The sequence below is a fragment of the Mustelus asterias genome, chromosome 9 (assembly GCF_964213995.1).
Source record: "Mustelus asterias chromosome 9, sMusAst1.hap1.1, whole genome shotgun sequence".
Classification (NCBI taxonomy): Eukaryota; Metazoa; Chordata; class Chondrichthyes; order Carcharhiniformes; family Triakidae; genus Mustelus; species Mustelus asterias.
This window is the reverse complement of record NC_135809.1, coordinates 55451245-55472196: the sequence shown is the minus strand read 5'-3', so window position 1 is coordinate 55472196 and position 20952 is coordinate 55451245. Positions and strand designations below refer to the sequence as shown.

Below are 20952 nucleotides of genomic sequence, written 5' to 3'. Positions count from 1 at the left end.
GGGTATAGAGAGATATGGGCCAAATGCGGGCAATTGGGATTAGCTCAGGGGTTTTTTAAAAAAAGGGTGGCATGGGCAAGTTGGGCTGAAGGGCCTGTTTCCATGCTGTAAACCTCTATGACTCTATGATTCTGTGAGATAGAGAGACATGAGAAGACAACTTTGCATCAAAGACCTGTCTTTGGGCAGAGCACATGTGATGATGATGATGAGAACTGCCTATATTCTTGAACCTTTTCCTGTGCAGTGATTTCTCACCCAGTCTTTTCCCTTCACTATCAATGTCTTAACCTTTGGTTCCTTTGACGAAAAGCGCTACTGGTAAAACTTGGCAAGCTTGATCAGTGAAGCACCAACGCATAAACAAGAACATTGTACGTTTTAAAAAGATAAGGATGTGCATGCAAAGGACGCAGGCTCGGATTGACTTTCATGAAGACATCAGGCCCGGCTTCAATTTGTAATATTGTAGAATCGTACAGCTCAGAAGCAGGCCATTCAGCCCTTTGTGTGTGTGCCGGTTCTTTGAAGGACCTTTCCAATTAATCCTGCAGCACCCCATTCTTTCCCAAGATCCCTGCAGATTTCTCCTTTTAAATATGTGCCCAATTGCCTTTTAAAACTTCTTATTGAAGCTGCCCGGCAGAGAATTCCCGATCAAACTGGCTGTGCAAAAGAAATAATCAGCTCTGGATTTTTTCCCTAGGTATCTTGAATCTGTGACCTCTGGTTAATGGGCTCCTGCCAGTGTAAACAAATTCTCCTCATCTAATCAATCTATACCCCTCATTATCACTCCATTCAATAAAATCACCATCAGCACTCACATAGCTTGACAATATAAACCATTTGCTATGTAATATGGAAGCTATTTCCGAGTAATTTAAAAGTAAAGTACTGCGGATGCTGGAGATCTGAAGTAAAAACAAATTGCTGGAAACACTCAGCAGGCCTGGCAAGATTTGTGGAGAGAGAAACAGTTAATGTTTTAAGTGCAATATGACTCTTCTTTGGAATTGTTCCAGAGAATAATGCAATTGGACTTGAAACATTAACTGTATCTCTCTCCACAGATGCTGCCAGAACTGCTGGGGTTTTTTCCTCAGCATTTTTTTGGTATCGCTTTAGGCTGCAACTAACAATGGGAAATAATTTGATTTGATTTGATTTATTATTGTCACATGTATTAACATTCAGTGAAAAGTATTGTTTCTTGCCCGCTATACAGGCAAAACATATCGTTTACAGAGAAGGAAACGAGAGAGTGCAGAATGTAGTGTTACAGTCATAGCTAGGGTGTAGAGAAAGATCAGCTTAATGCAAGGTTAGTCCATTCAAAAGTCTGACAGTCTGAAGAAGCTGTTCTTGAGTCGGTTGGTACATGACCTCAGACTTTTGTATCTTTTTCCCGAAGGAAGAAGGTGGAAGAGAGAATGTCCGGGGTGCGTGGGGTCCTTAATTATGCTGGCTGCTGTGCCAAGGCAGCAGGAAGTGTAGACAGTCAATGGATGGGAGTCTGGTTTGCGTGATGGATTGGGCTTCATTCACGGCCTTTTGTAGTTCCTTGCATCTTGGGCAGAGTAGGAGCCATACCAAGCTGTGATACAACCAGAAAGAATGCTTTCTAATGGACTTTTTAAGTCCATTTTCTCAGTCATTCTTGACAATGCTGACGAGGAGAATTGCTTTTGGTGACCACCAGGGATTCTGAATTATAGAGGTCGAACAATGTTGCCCAAATGTGACCTGCAAAGCTGATGGTTCCAAAAGAAAATAAACAACATGGATCTGCCAACTCTTGGAGCTTGGAAGAAGTATCAATTGTTAGGAAACTGGCACGAAACTTGCTGGGCAGTCAACACTGGGAACATTTAATACTCCGTGGAAAATTTTGCCTTTCTCCCCGATGGCACTTGTCTTGCCACACCAATGGGAGCCCTAACAAATGCTTTCCGTTCAGGTTTGAAGAACAAAGTGTTCCTGCCAAAAAAATGTCTTGCAGGTTCTGTGCCCTGAGGGGAGAAGGGGACGTCATGATGTTATGCCACTGTTGGAATGACTTAGAATTAGTCCAGGCTGTTCAGAATAGTGATGCAATGTTTTTGATATTGCCCTTGGTGTGAACAGATGAACGAGCAAGTGCGATAGGTTGGAGTGATATATCACTGTTTACTAATTGGAGTTTCTTATGCAAAAAAAATAAATGGCACAGGGTCTGTAATTCTGTGAGGAGCTGTACTGAATGATGAACTATCAATAAGATAAAAGAAAGTGGCCTAGAAATTGGACTGTACCCAAGTTGGGGCAAGATTCCATTGCAGTGCATGCTGCATGCACTTAATGAAGTAAAAGTTGGCCACTCAGCCCCTCGAGCCTGCTCCACCATTCAATAAAATCATGGCTGATATGATGGTAACTTCAACCCCATATTCCTGCCTGCCCCCAATAACCTTTCACCCCTTGTTAATCAAGAATCTATCTTGCTCAGCCTTAGAAATATTCAAAAACTCTGCTTCCATTCCCTTTTGAAGAAGAGAGTGCCAAAGACTACCGACCCTCAGAGAAAAAAGTCCTCCTTATGTCTGTTTTAATTGAGTGGACCCCTTATTTTTAAACAGTGACCCCTAACTCTGTATTCACCAACAAGAGGAAACATCCTCTCCGCATCCATCCTGTCACCACCCCTGATGATCTTTAAGGTTTTGATCAAGTCGCCTCTTACTCTACCGACGACACGAAGATTGGTGGGGTTGTGGATAGTCTGGAGGGATGTCAGAAGTTACAGAGGGACATAGATAGGATGCAAGACTGGGCGGAGAAGTGGCAGATGGACTTCAACCCAGATAAATGCGTAGTGGTCCATTTTGGCAGGTCAAATGGGATGAAGGAGTACAATATAAAGGGAAAGACTCTTAGTACTGTAGAGGATCAGAAGGACTCTAAAATCGGCCCCGCAGGTGGAGGAGGTGGTTAAGAAGGCTTATGGTGTGCTGGCCTTTATCAATCGAGGGATTGAGTTTAGGAGTCCGGGGATAATGATGCAGCTATATAAGACCCTCGTCAGACCCCATTTGGAGTACTGTGCTCAGTTCTGGTCGCCTCATTACAGGAAGGATGTGGAAAAGATTGAAAGAGTGCAGAGGCGATTTGCAAGGATGTTGCCTGGATTGAGTGGCATGCCTTATGAGGATAGGCTGAGGGAGCTTGGTCTTTTCTCCTTGGAGAGACGTAGGATGAGAGGAGACCTAATAGAGGTATATAAGATGTTGAGAGGCATAGATCGGGTGGACTCTCAGAGGCTTTTTCCCAGGGTGAAAATGGCTGCTACGAGAGGACACAGGTTTAAGGTGCTGGGGGGTAGGTACAGGGGAAATGTTAGGGGGAAGTTTTTCACACAGAGGGTGGTGGGCGAGTGGAATCAGCTGCCGTCAGTGGTGGTGGAGGCAAACTCAATCGGGTCTTTTAAGAGACTCCTGGATGAGTACATGGGACTTAATAGGATGGAGGGTTATAGGTAGGCCTAAAAGGTAGGGATATGTTCGGCATAACTTGTGGGGCCGAAGGGCCTGTTTTGTGCTGTAGGTTTCTATGTTTCTAAACGCTAGTGGATGCAAACCTAACTGCTCCAACCTTTCCTCATTCCTGATGTTAGTCGAGTAAGCCTTCTCTGAACTGCTTCTAACATATTTACATAATTCCTCAAATAAGGAGACAATACGACACACAATACTCCAGATGTGGTCCCACCAATGTCATGTGCAATTGAAGCATATCCTCCCTGCTTTTGTAATCAGTTCCCCTCAGAATAAACGATAACATTCTAGTAGCCTCGCTAATGACTTGCTGTCCTTGCATACTAGTCTTTTATGATTCATGCACTCGGGCATCCAGATTCCTTGGTACCTCAGCACTCTGCAACCTCTCACCATTTAGATAAAAACCTTCTTTTATTCTGCCTCCCAAAATTGGCAACTTCACATTTGCCCACATTAACACTCCATTTGCCAGATCTTTGCTCACTCACTTAACCAACTTAACCATCACTATGTCCCTCTGTAGCCTCCTTACATCCTCTTCAGAATTTACTTTCCTACATATCTTTGTATCGTCAGCAAATTTAGCAACCATACATAGAATCATCGAATCCCTTCAGTAGAGAAGGAGGCCATTCGGCCCATCGAATCTGCACCAGCTCTTTGAAACAGCATCCCACCCAGGGCCGATCCCATAATCCCACGTATTGTACCCCACTTATCCTCCTAACCTGCACACTAAGGGGCAATTTAGCATGACCAATCAACCTAACCTGCACACCTTTGGACTGTGGGAGGAAACTACAGCACCCAGATGAAACACACGCAGACACGGGGAGAAAGTGCAAATTCCACACAGACAGTGACCCAAGGCTGGAATCGAACTTGCATCCCTGCCGCTGGAGGCAGCAGTGCTAGCCACTGTGCTGCCCCAAACCTTCAGTCCCTTCACCCAAGTCATTTATATAAATTGTAAAATGTTGAGGGGCAAGTGCTGCTCCTTGTGCCGCACTATTTGTCACATTCCACCAACTAGAAAAAGACCCATTTATGCCAACTCTGTTTTTTGTTTGCTAGCCAATCTTCAAGCATGCCAACATGTTACCCATTCTAACATGAGATTTTATTTTGCGCAACCATCTTTGTGGTACTTTATCAAATGCCTTCTAGAAATCTAAGTATAGTACATCCACCGGTTCCTCTTTATCCACAGCACGTGACTCCATCAAAAAACTCCAATAAATTGTTTAAACATGATTTCCCTTTCAGAAAATTATGTTGACTCTGCCTAATTGCCTTGAATTTTTTCCAAGTGTCTCCTATATATAACATCTTTAATAATGGCTCATAACATTTTCCCTATGACAGATGTTAAGCTAACTGGACTGTGGTTTCCTGCTTTCTGTCTCTCTCCCTTTTTCAAAAAGGAGTTACATTTGCTATCTTCCAATCTAATGGAACCTTCTAGGGATTTTAGGAAAATTATTAATTATCTCATTAGCCAGGGTTAAGCCCATCCTGGGGATTTGTCAGCCCGCAGACCCAATAATTTGCTCAATACCACTTCCCTGCTGATTGTAATTTTCCAGAGTTCCTCCCTCACTTCCACTTCCTGATGTACAGCTATTTCTGGGATGCTACTTGTGTCCTCCCTAGTGAATATTAACGCAAAATACCTGTTTAATCCATCTGTGATTTCCATTACCAATTCCCCAGACACATTTTCTACAGGACCAATGCTCACTTTGTTAACTCTTTTCTTAAGTAAATATCAATGGACAATCTCACTATCCACCTTTATATTATTAGCTAGCTTTCTCTCATATTTTACTTTTTTCCCCCCTTAATCTTTTTGTCATTCTTCAATGTTCTTTATACTCTTTCCAATCTGATCTGCCACTTGTCTTTGCGCAAACATATGCTTTTTCTTTAAGTTAATACAGTCTTTAACTTTTTCATTTAACCACGGATGATAGGCCCTCCCCTTGGAATTTTTCTTTGTCATTGGACTGAGTCTATTCTGTGTATTCTGCCAATGAATCTCTGTTAATCTATCCCTTAAGCAAATTTGCCAGTTCACTTTAGCTAGCTCCACTTTCATGCCCTCATAACTGACCTTATTTAATTTTAAAATACTAGTCTTTGGCACGCTCTTCTCTACCTCCAATTGAATGTAAAATTCAATCATGTTATGATTACTGTTACCTAGGGGTAACTTTACTATGCGGTTAACAATGAATCCTATCTCATTGCAGAATATCAGATCTAGTATAGCCTGCCTTCGAGCTACAGAATGTTATGTTCTCAGAAATTATTTCAAAAATGTTTTATGATTTCCTCATCAATGCTACCTTTGCCTATCTAATTTTTCTAGTCTTTCTGCAGGTTAAAATCCCTCAAGCTTATTGCTGTACCTTACTGATGAGCTCCCATTATCTCTTTTATACTCGGTCATATCATGTAGTTACAATTAGGGGGCTTGTACACTACTTCCACAAGCGACTTCTACCTTTATCATTTCTCATTTCAATCCAATCTGCTTCTACATCTTGATTTCCTGAACTTAGATCATCCTTCTCCATTATGCTAATACTATCATTAATTAACAGAGCTCCCTCTCCACCTTTTCTTAACTTCCTGTCCTTCCTAAATGTCATGTCCCCTTCAATATTCTCTATGTCATCCTGTAGCCATGCCTCTGTAATGGCTATTAGATTGTACTTATTTCTATTTGCGCTATCAGTTCATCTGTTTTGTTTTGAGTGCTGCGTGCATTTAGATACAGAGTTTTTAGTTTTGTCATTTTCATCATTTTTGTAGCATTTTACCTTACATGCTGGTTGACTCTTAAATTTGTACTCTCTGTCCCTTCCTGTCATGGTCTGTTTATCATTTCCCATATTGGTACCTTCCTCGCTTGCCTTATCTCTACTCTTTGGCATCGCATCTTTCCAAATTTGACCCCTTGCCCCCACTTTAAAACTCTCTCTGCATCCCTAGTTATGCGGCTCACTAGAGTATCAGCCAGAGCATGGTTCGGATCCTGGCACATTGGTCAAGCTGGCTCTCTGTCTGTTTTTGTTGAGCTGCCGGCAATAGGCACAGGGTCAGCTCGCCGGTACCAACGAGGATGGTGTGGGGTTGGAGCATCGAGACAGAGGTGGTGGTGCATGATTTTGAAAGGGAGCCTTAATGTGGAGGGGTTTGATTGCTGGCAGTGTTGACCAAGTCTTCTGTCTGTGTGAATGTCAACTGCGATTGGAGTTTCAAATCCAATTGTGTCATTGGATATTTGATTGGTCTCCTGCTCTTTCCCTACAGTGTTGCAGCTTCAGTATTTGTGGTTTGCTGAAAATTTCGGAACTGTATTCTACACCTGAATTCCCAGCGAAGTCAGTTCCTGCTACTTTGCCACTTAGGGCCAGCACAAAACCATTTCCAGTACTTGGTATGAAATTAAGAGTTTAACCAGGGAGTCTGCCTGACTCTTTTTGGCTTGAGGAACAAAGCCACTCTCAAAACCTTCTGGCTTCCCATTGGATGTGGCAAAGTAAATGTCCAGGTTGTCTAACGTACAGCCTGGAGACTTGGTAAACTTGGACAGATTTGCAATTTTGATATTTCAAGATGTGGACCAGTTTGCAAGCGGTCGATAGAACACAAGTGCACCAAGCTTATTTCCGGCTGAGCATCATAATAAAAATCAGCAACATTTGACTTTCCTCACCTGTGTTTGGTTTTGGCTACTCTTCCTACTTCCTGATTGATCTCATTCATTCACGAACCATCTTCATCCTGCAGTGGCAGCAATGGGTCTTCCCAAGAATTTGTTTTGTTTTAAAATATTCTTGCAATATTTATTGTTCAGTAGTACATTCATCTGCATGCTGAAGTCATTTGAAGAAATACCACTGACCATATAATTGTTGTGGCATCATGCACCAGTGTGATTGCATTCTGCAAATAACATGACTTACCCGTGTGTTGGGTAGTACTAAATTTATGCTATTTATGTGGTTCCTACAAGTGCCCAGCCACAACTCACTTGGCTTGCCTTGCCTCTACATCAAACGCGCATGAACTCCATTTAAAGTTCCATTTACCACTACATTAAAAGAGCTCTGTCTTCATGAAGCCAAGTACTGATTGAGCCTTTTGTTCCAGGAAGGAGATCATCTATCACTTCTGTTCTGAGAATGTTCTTGCACAATCTAGACAGTGATGAATTTTGATACTCATTGAATTGTGTACTGGCAAATACGTATATAAAAGTTTGCCAAATGATGTTTCATTAAGTCAGCTCCACCAATTTAGCGGTTAATGCAGAACAAAATAATCTGCTTGATTGACAGCCATTCGCCACTTTAAGCATTAACTCTCTCCACCATCGTCACACCATGCCTGCAGTCTAATATCTAGAGGATGTATTGCAATAACTCAGCAAAGCTTCTTTGACAGTACTGTGCAAGGCCATGACCTCCATCACTTAGATGGACATGGGCAGCAAGTGCATGGGAATGCTGCCTTCTTTCAACTTCCCCTTCAAGTTCTATCTTGAAAATATATTGCCGTTCCTTTGTGATGGCTTGGTCAAAATCCTGGAACTCCCTACCTTTGTTGGAGTATCTTCTTCATGTGGATTGCATCAGTTCAAGATGTAACCCTACCACAACCGTCCGGAAGGCAACAAAGATGGACTATTAATTGTAATTCCTACCTTGCCCAGCTAATCAGATATGAGCAAAAACGAGAACCACAATTCCATTCTTTTTTGTCCACAAGTCTTAACAACATCTTTCTACTGATCATGCTTGCATCAACTCTTTACAGTTTACATGTGCAAACCAATTGCGGCTTTTATTTTGATGAACATTTATAAGTTTTAAACTTGCAGTGCAATCAGTCTTTTTGAAAAGCCGCATCAACTTCTGTGCATTAATGAGTGGGCTGTTTCACTAGCATTATTTTTTCTGCCTGGTACAATTTGGAATGGGATTTGAGGAGCTGAGGTACCTGTCTCCAAGATGACCACTGCTGTGGCAGCAGGGTGGTTTTGAATCTCCCTTCATTTTCTGAACCAAACCAAGAATAATATAATCCAAATATGGAAGCCCTTAACAGGCAGAAAATACTGGAAAAGCTTGGGGAGTATATTCTCTGAAGTTGAGAGAAATGAGGGGTAATCTCATTGAAACATAGAAAATACTGAAGAGATTTGACAGAGTAGATACCAGAAGGTTGTTTTCCCCGGCCGAGGAATCTAGAAGTCGGTGAAGATAAGGCAACAATCATTTAGGACCTGGCAGGTTTGATGAGTGGCATGGTCTACTCCTGCTCCTATTTCCAATGCTCATGTCAGTCAACTTTACTTAAAAGCTTAAAAAGCTGTAGTTTAAGTCTAAGGGGTGGCAGATTTCAAACAGAAATGAGGAAATATCTCACTCAAAGGGTCGTGATTCTGTGGAATTCTCTCCCCCACAAGTGCAGTGGATGCCGGAACATTAAACAAATTGAAGGAAGAGATAGATTGGTTTTTAATTAGCAGCGGGATGAAGGGTTATGCAGAGCAGGCAGGAAGATGGAGATGAGGCCAAGGTGAGATCAACCAAGATCATATTGAATGGAGGGGCAGGCTCGAGAGGCTGAATTACCAACTCCTGCTCCTTGTTCTCATGTTCATTGAGATTGTACACTGGGATTCTGCTGTAACGTGGTCCGCTATAGCATGGAATGTGGGTTCATTTATCATTTTATCATTTCAGAACATATTTCAAAACATTGTTGAAGTGTAACTGCTCAATGCTCCACAAGTAACTTAGAAACAGCCCATGAGCTGGGAGCTTCCTGACTGATTAAGATGCCAAGTTTCCCATTATAAATACTAGTCAAACTTGCACTGATAGCCATCCAAGGATCAGTGTGAAATCATGTGCCCTCAATTGCAAAAATCAAGGGAGGTTTTTACGCAAACATCCATTTTTGAAAGAATGGGGATTGCTGAATCAACAATTGTGGATGACAAAAGGTTGAACAGAAGTTGAAAGTTGTGTCGGTGGAGATGGATGAAGGTGCCCAGACAAGGTGGCAAGTCTGCACTTTCAACCAATCATCTATCAACAAGGCTGTATTTGTCAATATCTGGTCAATCACATTGCTAAAGTTTCTTAATATCAATTACATGGTCAAGGTTAAAAGAAGGAGATGATGGGCATTTGAGCAGTTTAATTGGGGAATGGCTGGGACACTGGGTTGTGTGTGAGGAGATCTGTGAGGCTGAATAAGTCAATAAACCCTTAATACAGAAAAGCCTTGGTTTGTGCTTCACCAATACGCTTGGATCCTATTAACAGCATTCATGTGGTTCCCTCAGCAGAGAGTCAATATTGCACTTGTATTCACTCCCGTTATTCAAGCTCAGGCGCAGAGGTTATTCAGCCAAGTGAATGGAAACGTGAATGCTTTAGTAGAGTTTTGAGGCAGCAAAGGATGCTTAGCAGGATTCAAGAACTGACACAGCATTTTACAAGTTATTACCGGAGGACATCATCGGTCTGTGGATCACAGCAACATTTCTGGTTGAATTAACAATGATTTTACATGAAGGAGGATATGCCAGAGAACAAGTTTACAGCTGCGACAAGACAGCCCTGCACTGGAAACTGTTATGATGTGGAAATGCCGGCATTGGACTGGGGTAAACACAATAAGGAGTCTAACAACGCCAGGTTAAAGTCCAACAGGTTTATTTGGTAGCAAACGCCACTAGCTTTTGGAGCGCTGCTCCTTCGTCCTTCTGTAACTTGATTTTGTGTCTCTGTGCCCTGTTTGAGAGCAGATTTCCACTCCATCTGACGAAGGAGCAGCGCTCCGAAAGCCAGTGGCGTTTGCTACCAAATAAACCTGTTGGACTTTAACCTGGTGTTGTTAGACTCCTTACTGGAAACTGTTAGCAGAGAAGACAATAGTGACACTAAACAAACAAGCACAATGAAACAGATAAAGACAATGATGACAGTTTTTCTTTGCGGAAACGCAACAGGTGGAATTTCTCGTCCCATCTGCCATGGGAATCGTAGTGGGCGTGGGCGGACCATGCAAAGGTCTATTGACCCCGGGTGGGAATTTCCAGCCTTGGGGCGAGAGCGGCTGGAAAATCCCGCTCAACTTGTCTACACAAGGTTGCTCTACAGCTCATTGGAAAATTCACCAAAACACACTGTTTCCATCAACTAAACCTAAAATAACTACCATGTCAATGCTCAAGAAATGCCAAAGCCTGGATGTTTTCATCAATTTTCAAAGACTGGCTCCACTATGAACTTGTACCAAACATCAGTGGACATCTCAAACAGGGCAACCTATTGAAGAAAGTCAATTTACTGCCTGACAGCTGCCTGGGACACCCATTCACAGAGAACCTGGTGACATGAGATGGGAACATCAAATGCATCCAAACAAATGACAAATATTCAACACTGGACCAAGGCATCGTACTGGTCTTCAAACGTAACTACAAAAGAGAAGTAATTAATCCAACAGTAAGGATGACGTCGTAAAGTTGCCTGAAAAAACTCAGCATCTACATGTGTAGATGTGTCGTGGCTGGCAAGAAGAGATAACTGTATCAGTAATCTCCTGGAGACGCACCTTGGTGCTGCCTTTGAGATGAAAAATATCAGAGATGATATGGAGGATTTCAAAGGCTTCATTGGAGAAGGAATTATTGGAAGCAAGGAGAGAGTTGTAAACTCTGGATCCAATGCTCCCAGCCTGAACAACGCTTGAAGCCGAAATAGATAATAGCAGGATTAAAGCATGATTGACTATCAACACCAAGAAGATACCAGCGAGACAATGTCAGGTGATGAAATATTGCGTAACAGATCCAAACCCTAAAGACATCCCCCAGGCTGAATAAGATGATGATGCTGAGACTGAGCCACTGATTCTATACAGTCGCCCACTATCTGGAAGTATCGCTGAGATTGTTGGAAGTCGATGAAAAATCAATTGCTGTAAGTCTGACATAACTTCAGAACATGCTACATCTAATAAAGGCAGAGGCGAGGAGTTAAAAATTAACTGTTTTCTTCCACATGCATTCATCCATTCAACTATTTCAGATTGCAGTTGTGTATACATATGTCTGTTGAGAAGAAATAGCATTCTATTTGTTTCAACTGGTTGTCTTCGCTTTGTTTTTATTATTCTGGTGACTGGCTGAAAGGACCGCATTATAACACAGTCTCACCTATTATGCAGTCTCGTAATGTGGGCCTATAGGAACAGGAGCCTTTTCAGCCTTTCAATTTGATTATGGCTGAGCTGTGTCCTAACTATATTTACCACCTCAGCTCCATGTGCCTTGATTTCCTCACTCAACTAAAATTGCCCAGTCTCGGCATTGAAAGCTCCAATTGTCCCAAAATCCACAGTCTTTTGGGGAGGGAATATAAAATTTCTGTTATCCTCTGTGTGAAGGCTTACGTCACCTCAGGGCTGGATCTTGTATTGAAAACCTAGCCAGTTGCTTGGCAGAGATTCAGTGATAATTGTGCTGTTTGTTTCGAAGAGCTGTATCTGTGAGCTGTGCCCCTATATTAGAAGCACAAGGTTGATTCATAATTAACTAGCTTTTGACAGGAATATTATACCATTAATTTATTTTCGGTGTGGCATTATTGTTCAAAAATGTCGACTTATTATGATGTCCAAACGTAACACATAAGGCCCCCTGTGTAGCACATAAGAAGAGAATAATGGTTATGTGGGAGTGAATACAAGGCTTTGATATGATCAAAGATTTCAGTGACACTGCAAACCTCAGGAGAAAAGCTTAAATTGCTTGTAACCATGCTGTCAACACTAAAATGAGATTACAGTTCCAAAATAACTGCAGGCTACCTGTTTGTTCTCATATATATTCTGAGTTTCAAAACCCAATATTGTGCCCCTACTTACATAGAAGAGACCTTGTTGCAGCTATCATTGGCTCATGCACTTTGTGTATGTGGCCGGTGTGTTACAGTTTGTATATTGATGGTTCAGTACTTATGACCTGACAACTGGAACATCATCCAGCAATATTATAGATTAATATCCTGGAAGTTAAGAATCAAGTAAGTATTGAAGTCTGTCCGTTTGAGAAATGAAACCCTAAAGGCTTAGTTACTTATTTGCTTATTATACCTCAAAGAAATTACAGTGCCAATGTAACTCACAAGCCAGGTCTTCATGTGACTCTGCAAGGGAATGACATGAGCCCTGATTATCAGCTTGCTTTGAAAGAGGTGGTACAACTGCAGGTTCGTACTTGGGATGGAGGGTATGGGGGGGGGAGAGTCCTGTTTGCTGGGTCTCCTGATGTCTTTTAAGCTACAATTGAGTTTCTTCAAACATCTTCAGTGACACACAACTGCAATAACAAAATCAAGGTTCTTCACTCGAGGGTCAGCTCTTCCCCCACCCCCAGTTGTGAGCGTGCATCTTCAGGATTTACTCTTTATCACTGGAGCTACATTCAAAGGCAGTTCTAATGGATGTGACTGGCTGGAAGTTGAAAGAGAGCTAATGACCTGAAATCTGGTACAACAGCAGCCTCCAAACTGAAGTTATATATTAGAAGAAAGAACCATCAGAAAGTATTGTAGAGAAAAATTAATATTCGCTACTCCATGAGGACATTTATATCAAGCAGATCCACTTGTATTACAGAATAGGTTTACAATATTCTTGCTATTGCTAAGTTTAGCAACCATACATTTTGACATCTGCTGACAGTAGCCGGCAGTGGAGATGTACCATCAGGCTATATCCAGTGTTACATTTGGTGTTTACGTGCATAAAAGGTTCATTTATATTGTTGAGAGAATTCCATACAGTTAGATTCTGATGCTCTGCATTACTCATAACTTTATTTTGATCTTGTGCTAGACGTGGCAATGAACACACTAGTAACTGGGTGAGTTTGGGGCTAGGTTTTCACCCACTGCATAGCTATGGTGGTGAATTGATGTTTATTTGTTGTGGAGGTGCATGCCCACTGAAGACATTTAGTGGGCCCTCAGAATAAAGGCTGATATTGTAACTTTGCCTCATAAGGATACCTCTGTACCACCTTTACATTTCATATTATTCTTCTGCTCAGATCTATCCAGAGAAGTCAGCATTTACTGAATATTTGGAATGGTCAAAGGTTGAGGGTTGGATTTTTCTTGAAGCTGATGTAAAAACCATGAACTCTGAGGGCCAGCGCTCAGTGTGGCTGCACATGCCTTTGTGCAGGTGGAGGGTGGTATAAAGTAAGTCAGAGGCCTGAGTGTACTGTGAGAAGAAACACAATTAAAAAGCGGCACTGTCTATACAGGAAAGTCAGTTTAATTTTAATTTTAGGAACATTGTGACACATAATTTACACCTAAATGGATCATTACATGATAATGATGCAACTCTCTACTGGCAGCTGTATTTCAGCCAAAAATAAGTTTGCCAATTATTCTTTCCCCTTGGAAGCTGTCTCCTTAATCTGTTTTACACTTGTTGCCCATATCACCAAACTAGATTCTCCATTTCCTCCACGACCCTCGTGCAGTGAGAACTAATGTCATCTTGTGTGTCTGTGTGCATGTGTGTGTACCTTCTGTGTGTATGTGCGTGTGTGTGTGCCGTGTGGGTGTACCGTCTGTGTGTACCGTCTGTGTGCATGTGAGTTGGAGCAATTAACAGTCCAGGGGAAAACATGAACATGATGGGACGCAGTGTTCGTGCAGCGTTCTCAGCGCCTGGCCCCACCTCACTTTGCTTATCCGCTGAGGGCAAAATCTGGAAATGCATTTCCCACAGCTGGAGCAATGTTCCCTTTTACTTCCATATATATTTTGAGAAATGTATCAATATTGAGATGATATCCAAATGAATATTGCAGCTTGGGTGCAAGTCATTTGATCAAAGCTGGTCAGACGAGCAAGTACTGAAAATAAAACTGCACAATGCATCTCAAGGTGGAATGACAAAGTCAGCAGTTTAAGTGCCAGTCTTACTGTCTGTCTCCTCTGCCCATCTTTTAAAAACACTTATTCGTGTATAATATGTCTTTCAATATATGTATATATATGTAGTTTTTTTGTGTGTGTGCACGATATATATTTTAGTTGTGTGCAGTTGACTAAGACAGTTTTTGGTTAATACAGCTGAACAATCTCTACAATATTCCATTCTGCTACACCAACATTACACTATCCCAGAACCAGGGTAGAGTAAATGATCAAATAATGTTTTTAAATGCAATGGGTTGATATTCATAGATTAACAATAATTATACATGTGTATGAACTTCTTTTGAATGTTAATTTAAAGGAATTAATCCACTTGGTTACAATATTGAGCAAAATAATTTCATGCAAATAACATTAAACTTTGTGTTAATATTGTACAGTGTAATTTCAGGCCATTAGCCAATCAGGATGGAATATAAATCTATAAAGATGTTTTACATTTTTCATCCCATTTGAGACACTGCTGTTATGATCTGAGAATGCATTATTAATTTCCTCCATCCAGAGATTGCCTCAGGGGCTTTAGCTTCAAGTCGGGGAGTAGATTCACTGTTGGCTTTTTTTATTCAAGTTAATCCCTATTTCTGCCGAGCATTCAGAAAACCCACATGTACATTTACCATAGGAACCGATGCATGGTCAGCATAGAGTTACCAAATGAAGTGGCATTGTTAGCCAGGTTTCACTCAAAGATGCTGCGAAATTTTCATACTGTGCCCTCTGAGCAGAGTGCAGTAGTGCAATTCTAAGTTATGCCATTCCAAAATTGGTTTGGAGGGAGCTCTTTGCATTAGATGACTCTGAGATGGCAATTTGGTGATTACTAATAATAAGAGTAACCTGCCACTAATGATATTTAAGCAATGAACTTTAGCTAAAAATGTAACTTTTTTGGTTTAGCACATTGCTCGTAATACACTATATAAGCTACTAACGAGCAGATTTCAAAAACCTCATAAATCATGCAAAGAATGCAAAATTGAAGGGCAAATGATCAGAGCACACCTCCCATTGAAAGTCATCTTTAATATTTTGAACCCTGCAACAAAAGAATTACAAATTGCTCATCTTTCACTTAGTATTATGGATGTGTACAAATCTGAAATGTGACAAAGGTTCTTCGTTTTAGCATTTTGTTCATTGAAGAAACCTGATCCCAAACTTTGAGATATGTAAATCTTGAAGTGGCTGCTGAAGATCACAACGGATTGACACTTCATACTTCAGTGTGATATCTCTGTCCACTGTTATAACATGGTTATCTTCGATAGGGCTAATAGTTCTGCTGCAACAGTGAATGTTATATGAACGTGCCTGGATCATGACCATGACCTGTTTTTGGTTAATGACAATTGCAACATCTCATTTTACCTCTGAAATTCCCATCAGTAGTTTCTGGACTGTAGTTTGTCTTTCACAGGACTTTGAGGTAACTTTTGGAAGGTTGGTTATCTACATTTTTGGATGGTGCCCTATTCTGCAAAGATGATTTTTCAAAGATTTGTAAAAAAAAGGTTGTCATCCTGGGTTGTCCAGGCCCTGGTAACATTGTTATTTAACAATTGTCATTTCAAATGATCAGGAATTGAGATGGAGCTGGAAATAGTATTGTGATTAATAGCTGGTTATCAAAGACACTGCTGAGGCATTCTCCTCTTGAGTTTTGTTCCAAAGTGTGAACAAGCTCAAAATGTTCAGCATTATCCAGAACTTCAACATCAGGTGACAGATATTGTTGTATTGTACGCATTAGCACCAATGCTAAATGTTGCAGTATCGTCAACTTGTTTGTTTGCGTTGCTCAGGAATTTCATATGGATTTGGGTTATATTTCCAGTTTGAGTATTAGTGATGCATGTTGACAGACTTGGATTCCATTATTCAGGAAGATGGCAAACCAAGAGACAGAACTGTCACTGTGGCCACACTGTATATAGACTGCTGGCTGTTCCAGCTAGCAGAGGTGATCATCTTCTACAATCAAACAGCAGGAATTGCAAGAACCTCATTACGATAGCTTCAGTTTCAAATCATCTCCCAGCAAAAACTGTCAGTTTAGTTCCTAATTGCGGCCTTTCTTTTGAACCTATGGCAGAGGGCGAAGTGGCGTTAAGTCAAGGTTGAAGTGGCCACAACTCCATCTGTTGTGCTTTCTACAGGGGGTGAGATCAAATTCTACCCTGCAATGAACCAGCTCCAATCAAATGTCGAGTTTGTCTGCAAATGGGAGCAAATGAGCTTTGGAACATCATACAGAGACTAACTAAGGACTCTTTAATGCACTCTGAACCCAAGTTTTGGTGCCAACAGAAATGAAAATCAAACTTCATTGTGTTCAAGTGCACAGTTCTTACATTGATTGCACACTATTTTTGTTAATTGGACATCATTCTCCGAGAAAGATATTAAAAATTGAGACTAGTTTGTACTCTGAAGTGCCTGTCAATTCATGAGGTCTAAGATGCGGTCCTTGCATGATACTATATTGACTGTATCTAGGATGTACATATTTAATAGCAATTGCAATAGAGTGGTAGCTTTCTCTTTGTGTAATAGAGATTAAATGCATTGCATACACTAGAAAACTAATGCAAACTGCCATCTTTTTGTGAGTCCATAATGAACATCCCCTGGTATTTGGCTTCATCATCGCAACTGTCAACCGTGGTCTCATTGTTGCCACTCTTGTGCTGAACTATACCCTGAACTATACCAGAGCTTCACCTGTGTAGATTTATTTGCCTCAGGAGAATTTTGATGGATTAACAAAGTAACTCGTTGAAAGAAAGATTGAGTAACATGTTTAGACAGGTTCAAATAGTGCATCACCAGTGTCAGGTTCTTCAAACTGGACATGTTCTGGAAACTTCAGGGTTGACTTATCGACATTTGAAGAAGTTAAGGACATAGACTAACTGGCTCTGTCTGAGGAAAAGTCAGCCGAATCTTTTACAAAGTGTCACAGAATATAATCTATCTTTAACAATTACTTGATTTATGGGTTTTGAGAAGGTGTGATAAATGTAAGGTAGAAGCATGGCCCAAGGTGCTTGCATAGGTGTCGGGAAGACTAAATGTTCCTTCAATGTTGAAGGAATATTGAGGGAAAGGCCTGAAGAGATCCATTCACCATCAGTTTGTGCTCTTTTAAAGCATATGTCACCATGGAAAGTGAAATAGTAAGTGCCACGGTGATGAGGCAGATAAGTGTCATTATGTCACTGATATTAATCAGAAGTAGATAGAAAGTAGCGGTAAAATCATGGAACGTTACTGCACTTTTTGTCCCCTTGTGTCCAATGGATGAAAATCATCAGACCAGCATTTAAATAACAGGAGTACTATTTTGTAGGACACACCATGGTGTTTCTTACAGGTGCTCTCGTTGGCTATAATAGCAATGTGTTGTGATTGCAGAAGACAGTAGGCAGCATGGACCAGTGTTTGAAGAACAACCACTACCTACCATCTACCCAGAGGAGTCGGAGGAGGCTAAAGTGTCACTAAACTGCCGAGCCCGGGCAAATCCTCCTCCAGTCTACAGGTAAAAGAAACTGTTTTTTGGTGTATAAATGTGTACCCATCTGCAGTTATTGGTGTTCAAAGGAATATAGTTCTTTCTGTTTGTTATCAGTATTAGAAGGTATGTCAAACGTACTTTACCTCACTTTATGTTCCCTCTTACTTTTCCTAATCCCTTATTGTTATCATTTGATCGCCAGGTGAGTACTGGAATGGTCTTGACCTCCCCATTACATTTGTGTATACTATGACTGTTTTCATTGTTTCTAACATAATTGAAGCAAGTCTTGCGGGTTCAGTCCTCCCCTTGCAGCATGGACTGTTTGCCTTTGTGTTTATTTCAACATGTAGAATTGCATTTTGTGTTTGATTTAGGTGGAAACTTAACAACTGGGACATTAATGTGGATGATAGCCGCTACAGTATGATCGGTGGTAACCTAGTTATCAACAACCCGGAAAAACCCAAGGACCGTGGCAGATACCAGTGCCTGGCAACCAACAAGTACGGAACCATCATCAGCAAAGAGGCCAAGCTGCAATTTGGCTGTACGTAGTTACCAGAAATCTTGCAGAGTCGATCCATGGTGCCTGTTGTGTGTGTTTGGGATTTAATTTTTGCCACCTATTTCCTCGTAGGTTTCAGCAGTGGCTCAGTTGTTGTACATTCCCCTTTGGGTACAAGCCCCACTCCTGATACCTGAGCATGTCATCTTGCTTGACGTTCCAGTACAGAAGTGCTGCATTGTCAGGGATGCCTTCTTTAAGAGCAACATTTATTACATTCTAGAAACTATATAAAAATAATGTCCCAAAGTGCTTCATATAAGCATTAAAAACTAAGTTTGATATCTAGCTGATTTTCAGCGTGGTTCCGTCTGTGCCAAAAAACTTGGGTTGGGAATGCATGTGTGAATCCCGCGATTTGGCCGACTCGAGAATCTCCCGACCTGCTGCACTAAAGAAAGAAATTAGCGCAGCGGGATGGGAGAATCATCCCCAAAGTAATTAAACTTGCTCTTCAGAACCAGCTTCATTAACATTGATGCCATCACGTTATAACTTGCATATCATTTCAGTCAGTTGTTAAAATTTTTATACTCTGCTTTTTTGTCTTTTTAGTCGCAGTCGCTGAGCTCATGTACCTTTCAGGTTTTTTTTTTGAACATTAATCCATGACTGTGACTTGCCTCGTCTGATCACTTTCTAACCTTGCTGATGCTTTACCTTTTGAGCTTTGATCCTTTGACCAGGCATCTCAGTAAAATAAAGACACAGAACAAAGCCACGGTATAGAATTTATATCCACTGGTGATCTGGGTTTGTAATTCGTCACTCAGGAGTTGTAGGGTCAGCTCACATGGGAGTTATAAATCTTACCCCGCAGCTTCTCATCATACTACTCTCTGTTTACTGTTATTATATGTTAAGAGATGGTCAGGGACAGATTACTGAGCTCCACATATCACTCGATTGTTTATGGGGGAAGGGGTGAAAGGGGGCTTGCAATGAATGTTTATGAACTCCTAGCCAATCCAAGGTAGCGCGTGCCTCTATAATGTGTCCCTGGCCATCCATTACTCTCTAAATTGTGCAGTTGCATGAAATTTGATTCCGAATCAATTCATCTTAGAAACACTCTCCCGACCAGACTGGAATGCAGCAGAGATGGGCTTCAGCTTTAGTTGAGTGAGCCCGTAATCTATCTTTCCTTTGCGTTGATTGAAAGGGCCGTTTGAACAAAGGTTGATTCGAACATTCATTTCTCAAAATCCCATTTACCTGTCCCTTCCATCATCTCCGCCTTGTTGAAGATGAGCACTTATTAACAGTGATGTAAAATTCCAGAGCTGATTGCAATCAGGACAGTAGGGAGCGCATGAGGTTGGATGGGGGAACATTGCTTTGCGATCCTGTTCCCTTGTAGAGTAATCTTTGCTGGAATCACTTGTATGAATATTGGGTGAGAATAGGATTGGGTTTGGCTGTGATGTCTTCCATGGTCAGATAGCCTGCTGATACTCATATGAAGAAAAGCCACTTTTGAAGGTGTCGGAGGGATTCTGTGGAAGGGTAATTCAGGAAGAGTTCAGGCCATAATTGGATAACTTTGGATGAAGAAAGCTATCCAGACTATTTGACTCCATCCTCATAGAATCATAGAAACCCTACAGTACAGAAAGAGGCCATTCGGCCCATCGAGTCTGCACCGACCACAATCCCACCCAGGTCCTACCTCCATATCCCTACATATTTACCCACTAATCCCTCTAACCTACGCATCTCAGGACACTAAGGGCAATTTTAATATGGCCAATCAAGCTAACCTGCACATCTTTGGACTGTGGGAGGAAACAGGAGCACCCGGAGGAAACCCACACAGACACGAGGAGAATGTGCAAACTCCACACAGACAGTGACCCAAGCCGGGAATCGAACCCAGGTTCCTGGAGCTGTGAAGCAGCTGTGCTACCGTGTCGCCTTTCAGGACACTATTCATGGTGGCACAGTGGTTAGCAGTGCTGTCTCACAGCGCCAGGGACCCAGGTTCAATCCCAGCCTCGGGTGACTGTGTGGAGTTTGCATGTTCATCCCATGTCTGGTGGGTTTCATCTGGGTGCTGGTTTCCTCACAAACTTTAAAGATATACAGGTTAGGCAGATTGGCCTTGCTAAATTGCCCCTTAGTGTCCCAAGATGTGACGGTTGGGGGAGATCAGTGGGGTAAATACGTGGGGTTACGGGTATAGGGCCTGGGTAAGATGCTCTGTCGGCGAGTCGGTGTGGACTCGATTGGCCAAACGGCCACCTGCACTATCGGGATTCTACGGTTCTATGATACCAT

The 20952-nt window shown here is 41.6% G+C and overlaps 1 protein-coding gene across 1 annotated transcript in view; it reads left to right on the top strand.

Annotated features, from left to right (window-relative positions):
• cntn1b (contactin 1b) overlaps positions 1-20952 on the top strand; it is a 748714-nt gene that overhangs the window by 332089 nt on the left and 395673 nt on the right. Inside the window, exons 5-6 of the mRNA XM_078220219.1 lie at positions 18005-18131; positions 18485-18657. Of these exons, the coding sequence (XP_078076345.1) occupies positions 18005-18131; positions 18485-18657 (300 nt within the window). The remainder of the gene's footprint in view (positions 1-18004; positions 18132-18484; positions 18658-20952) is intronic.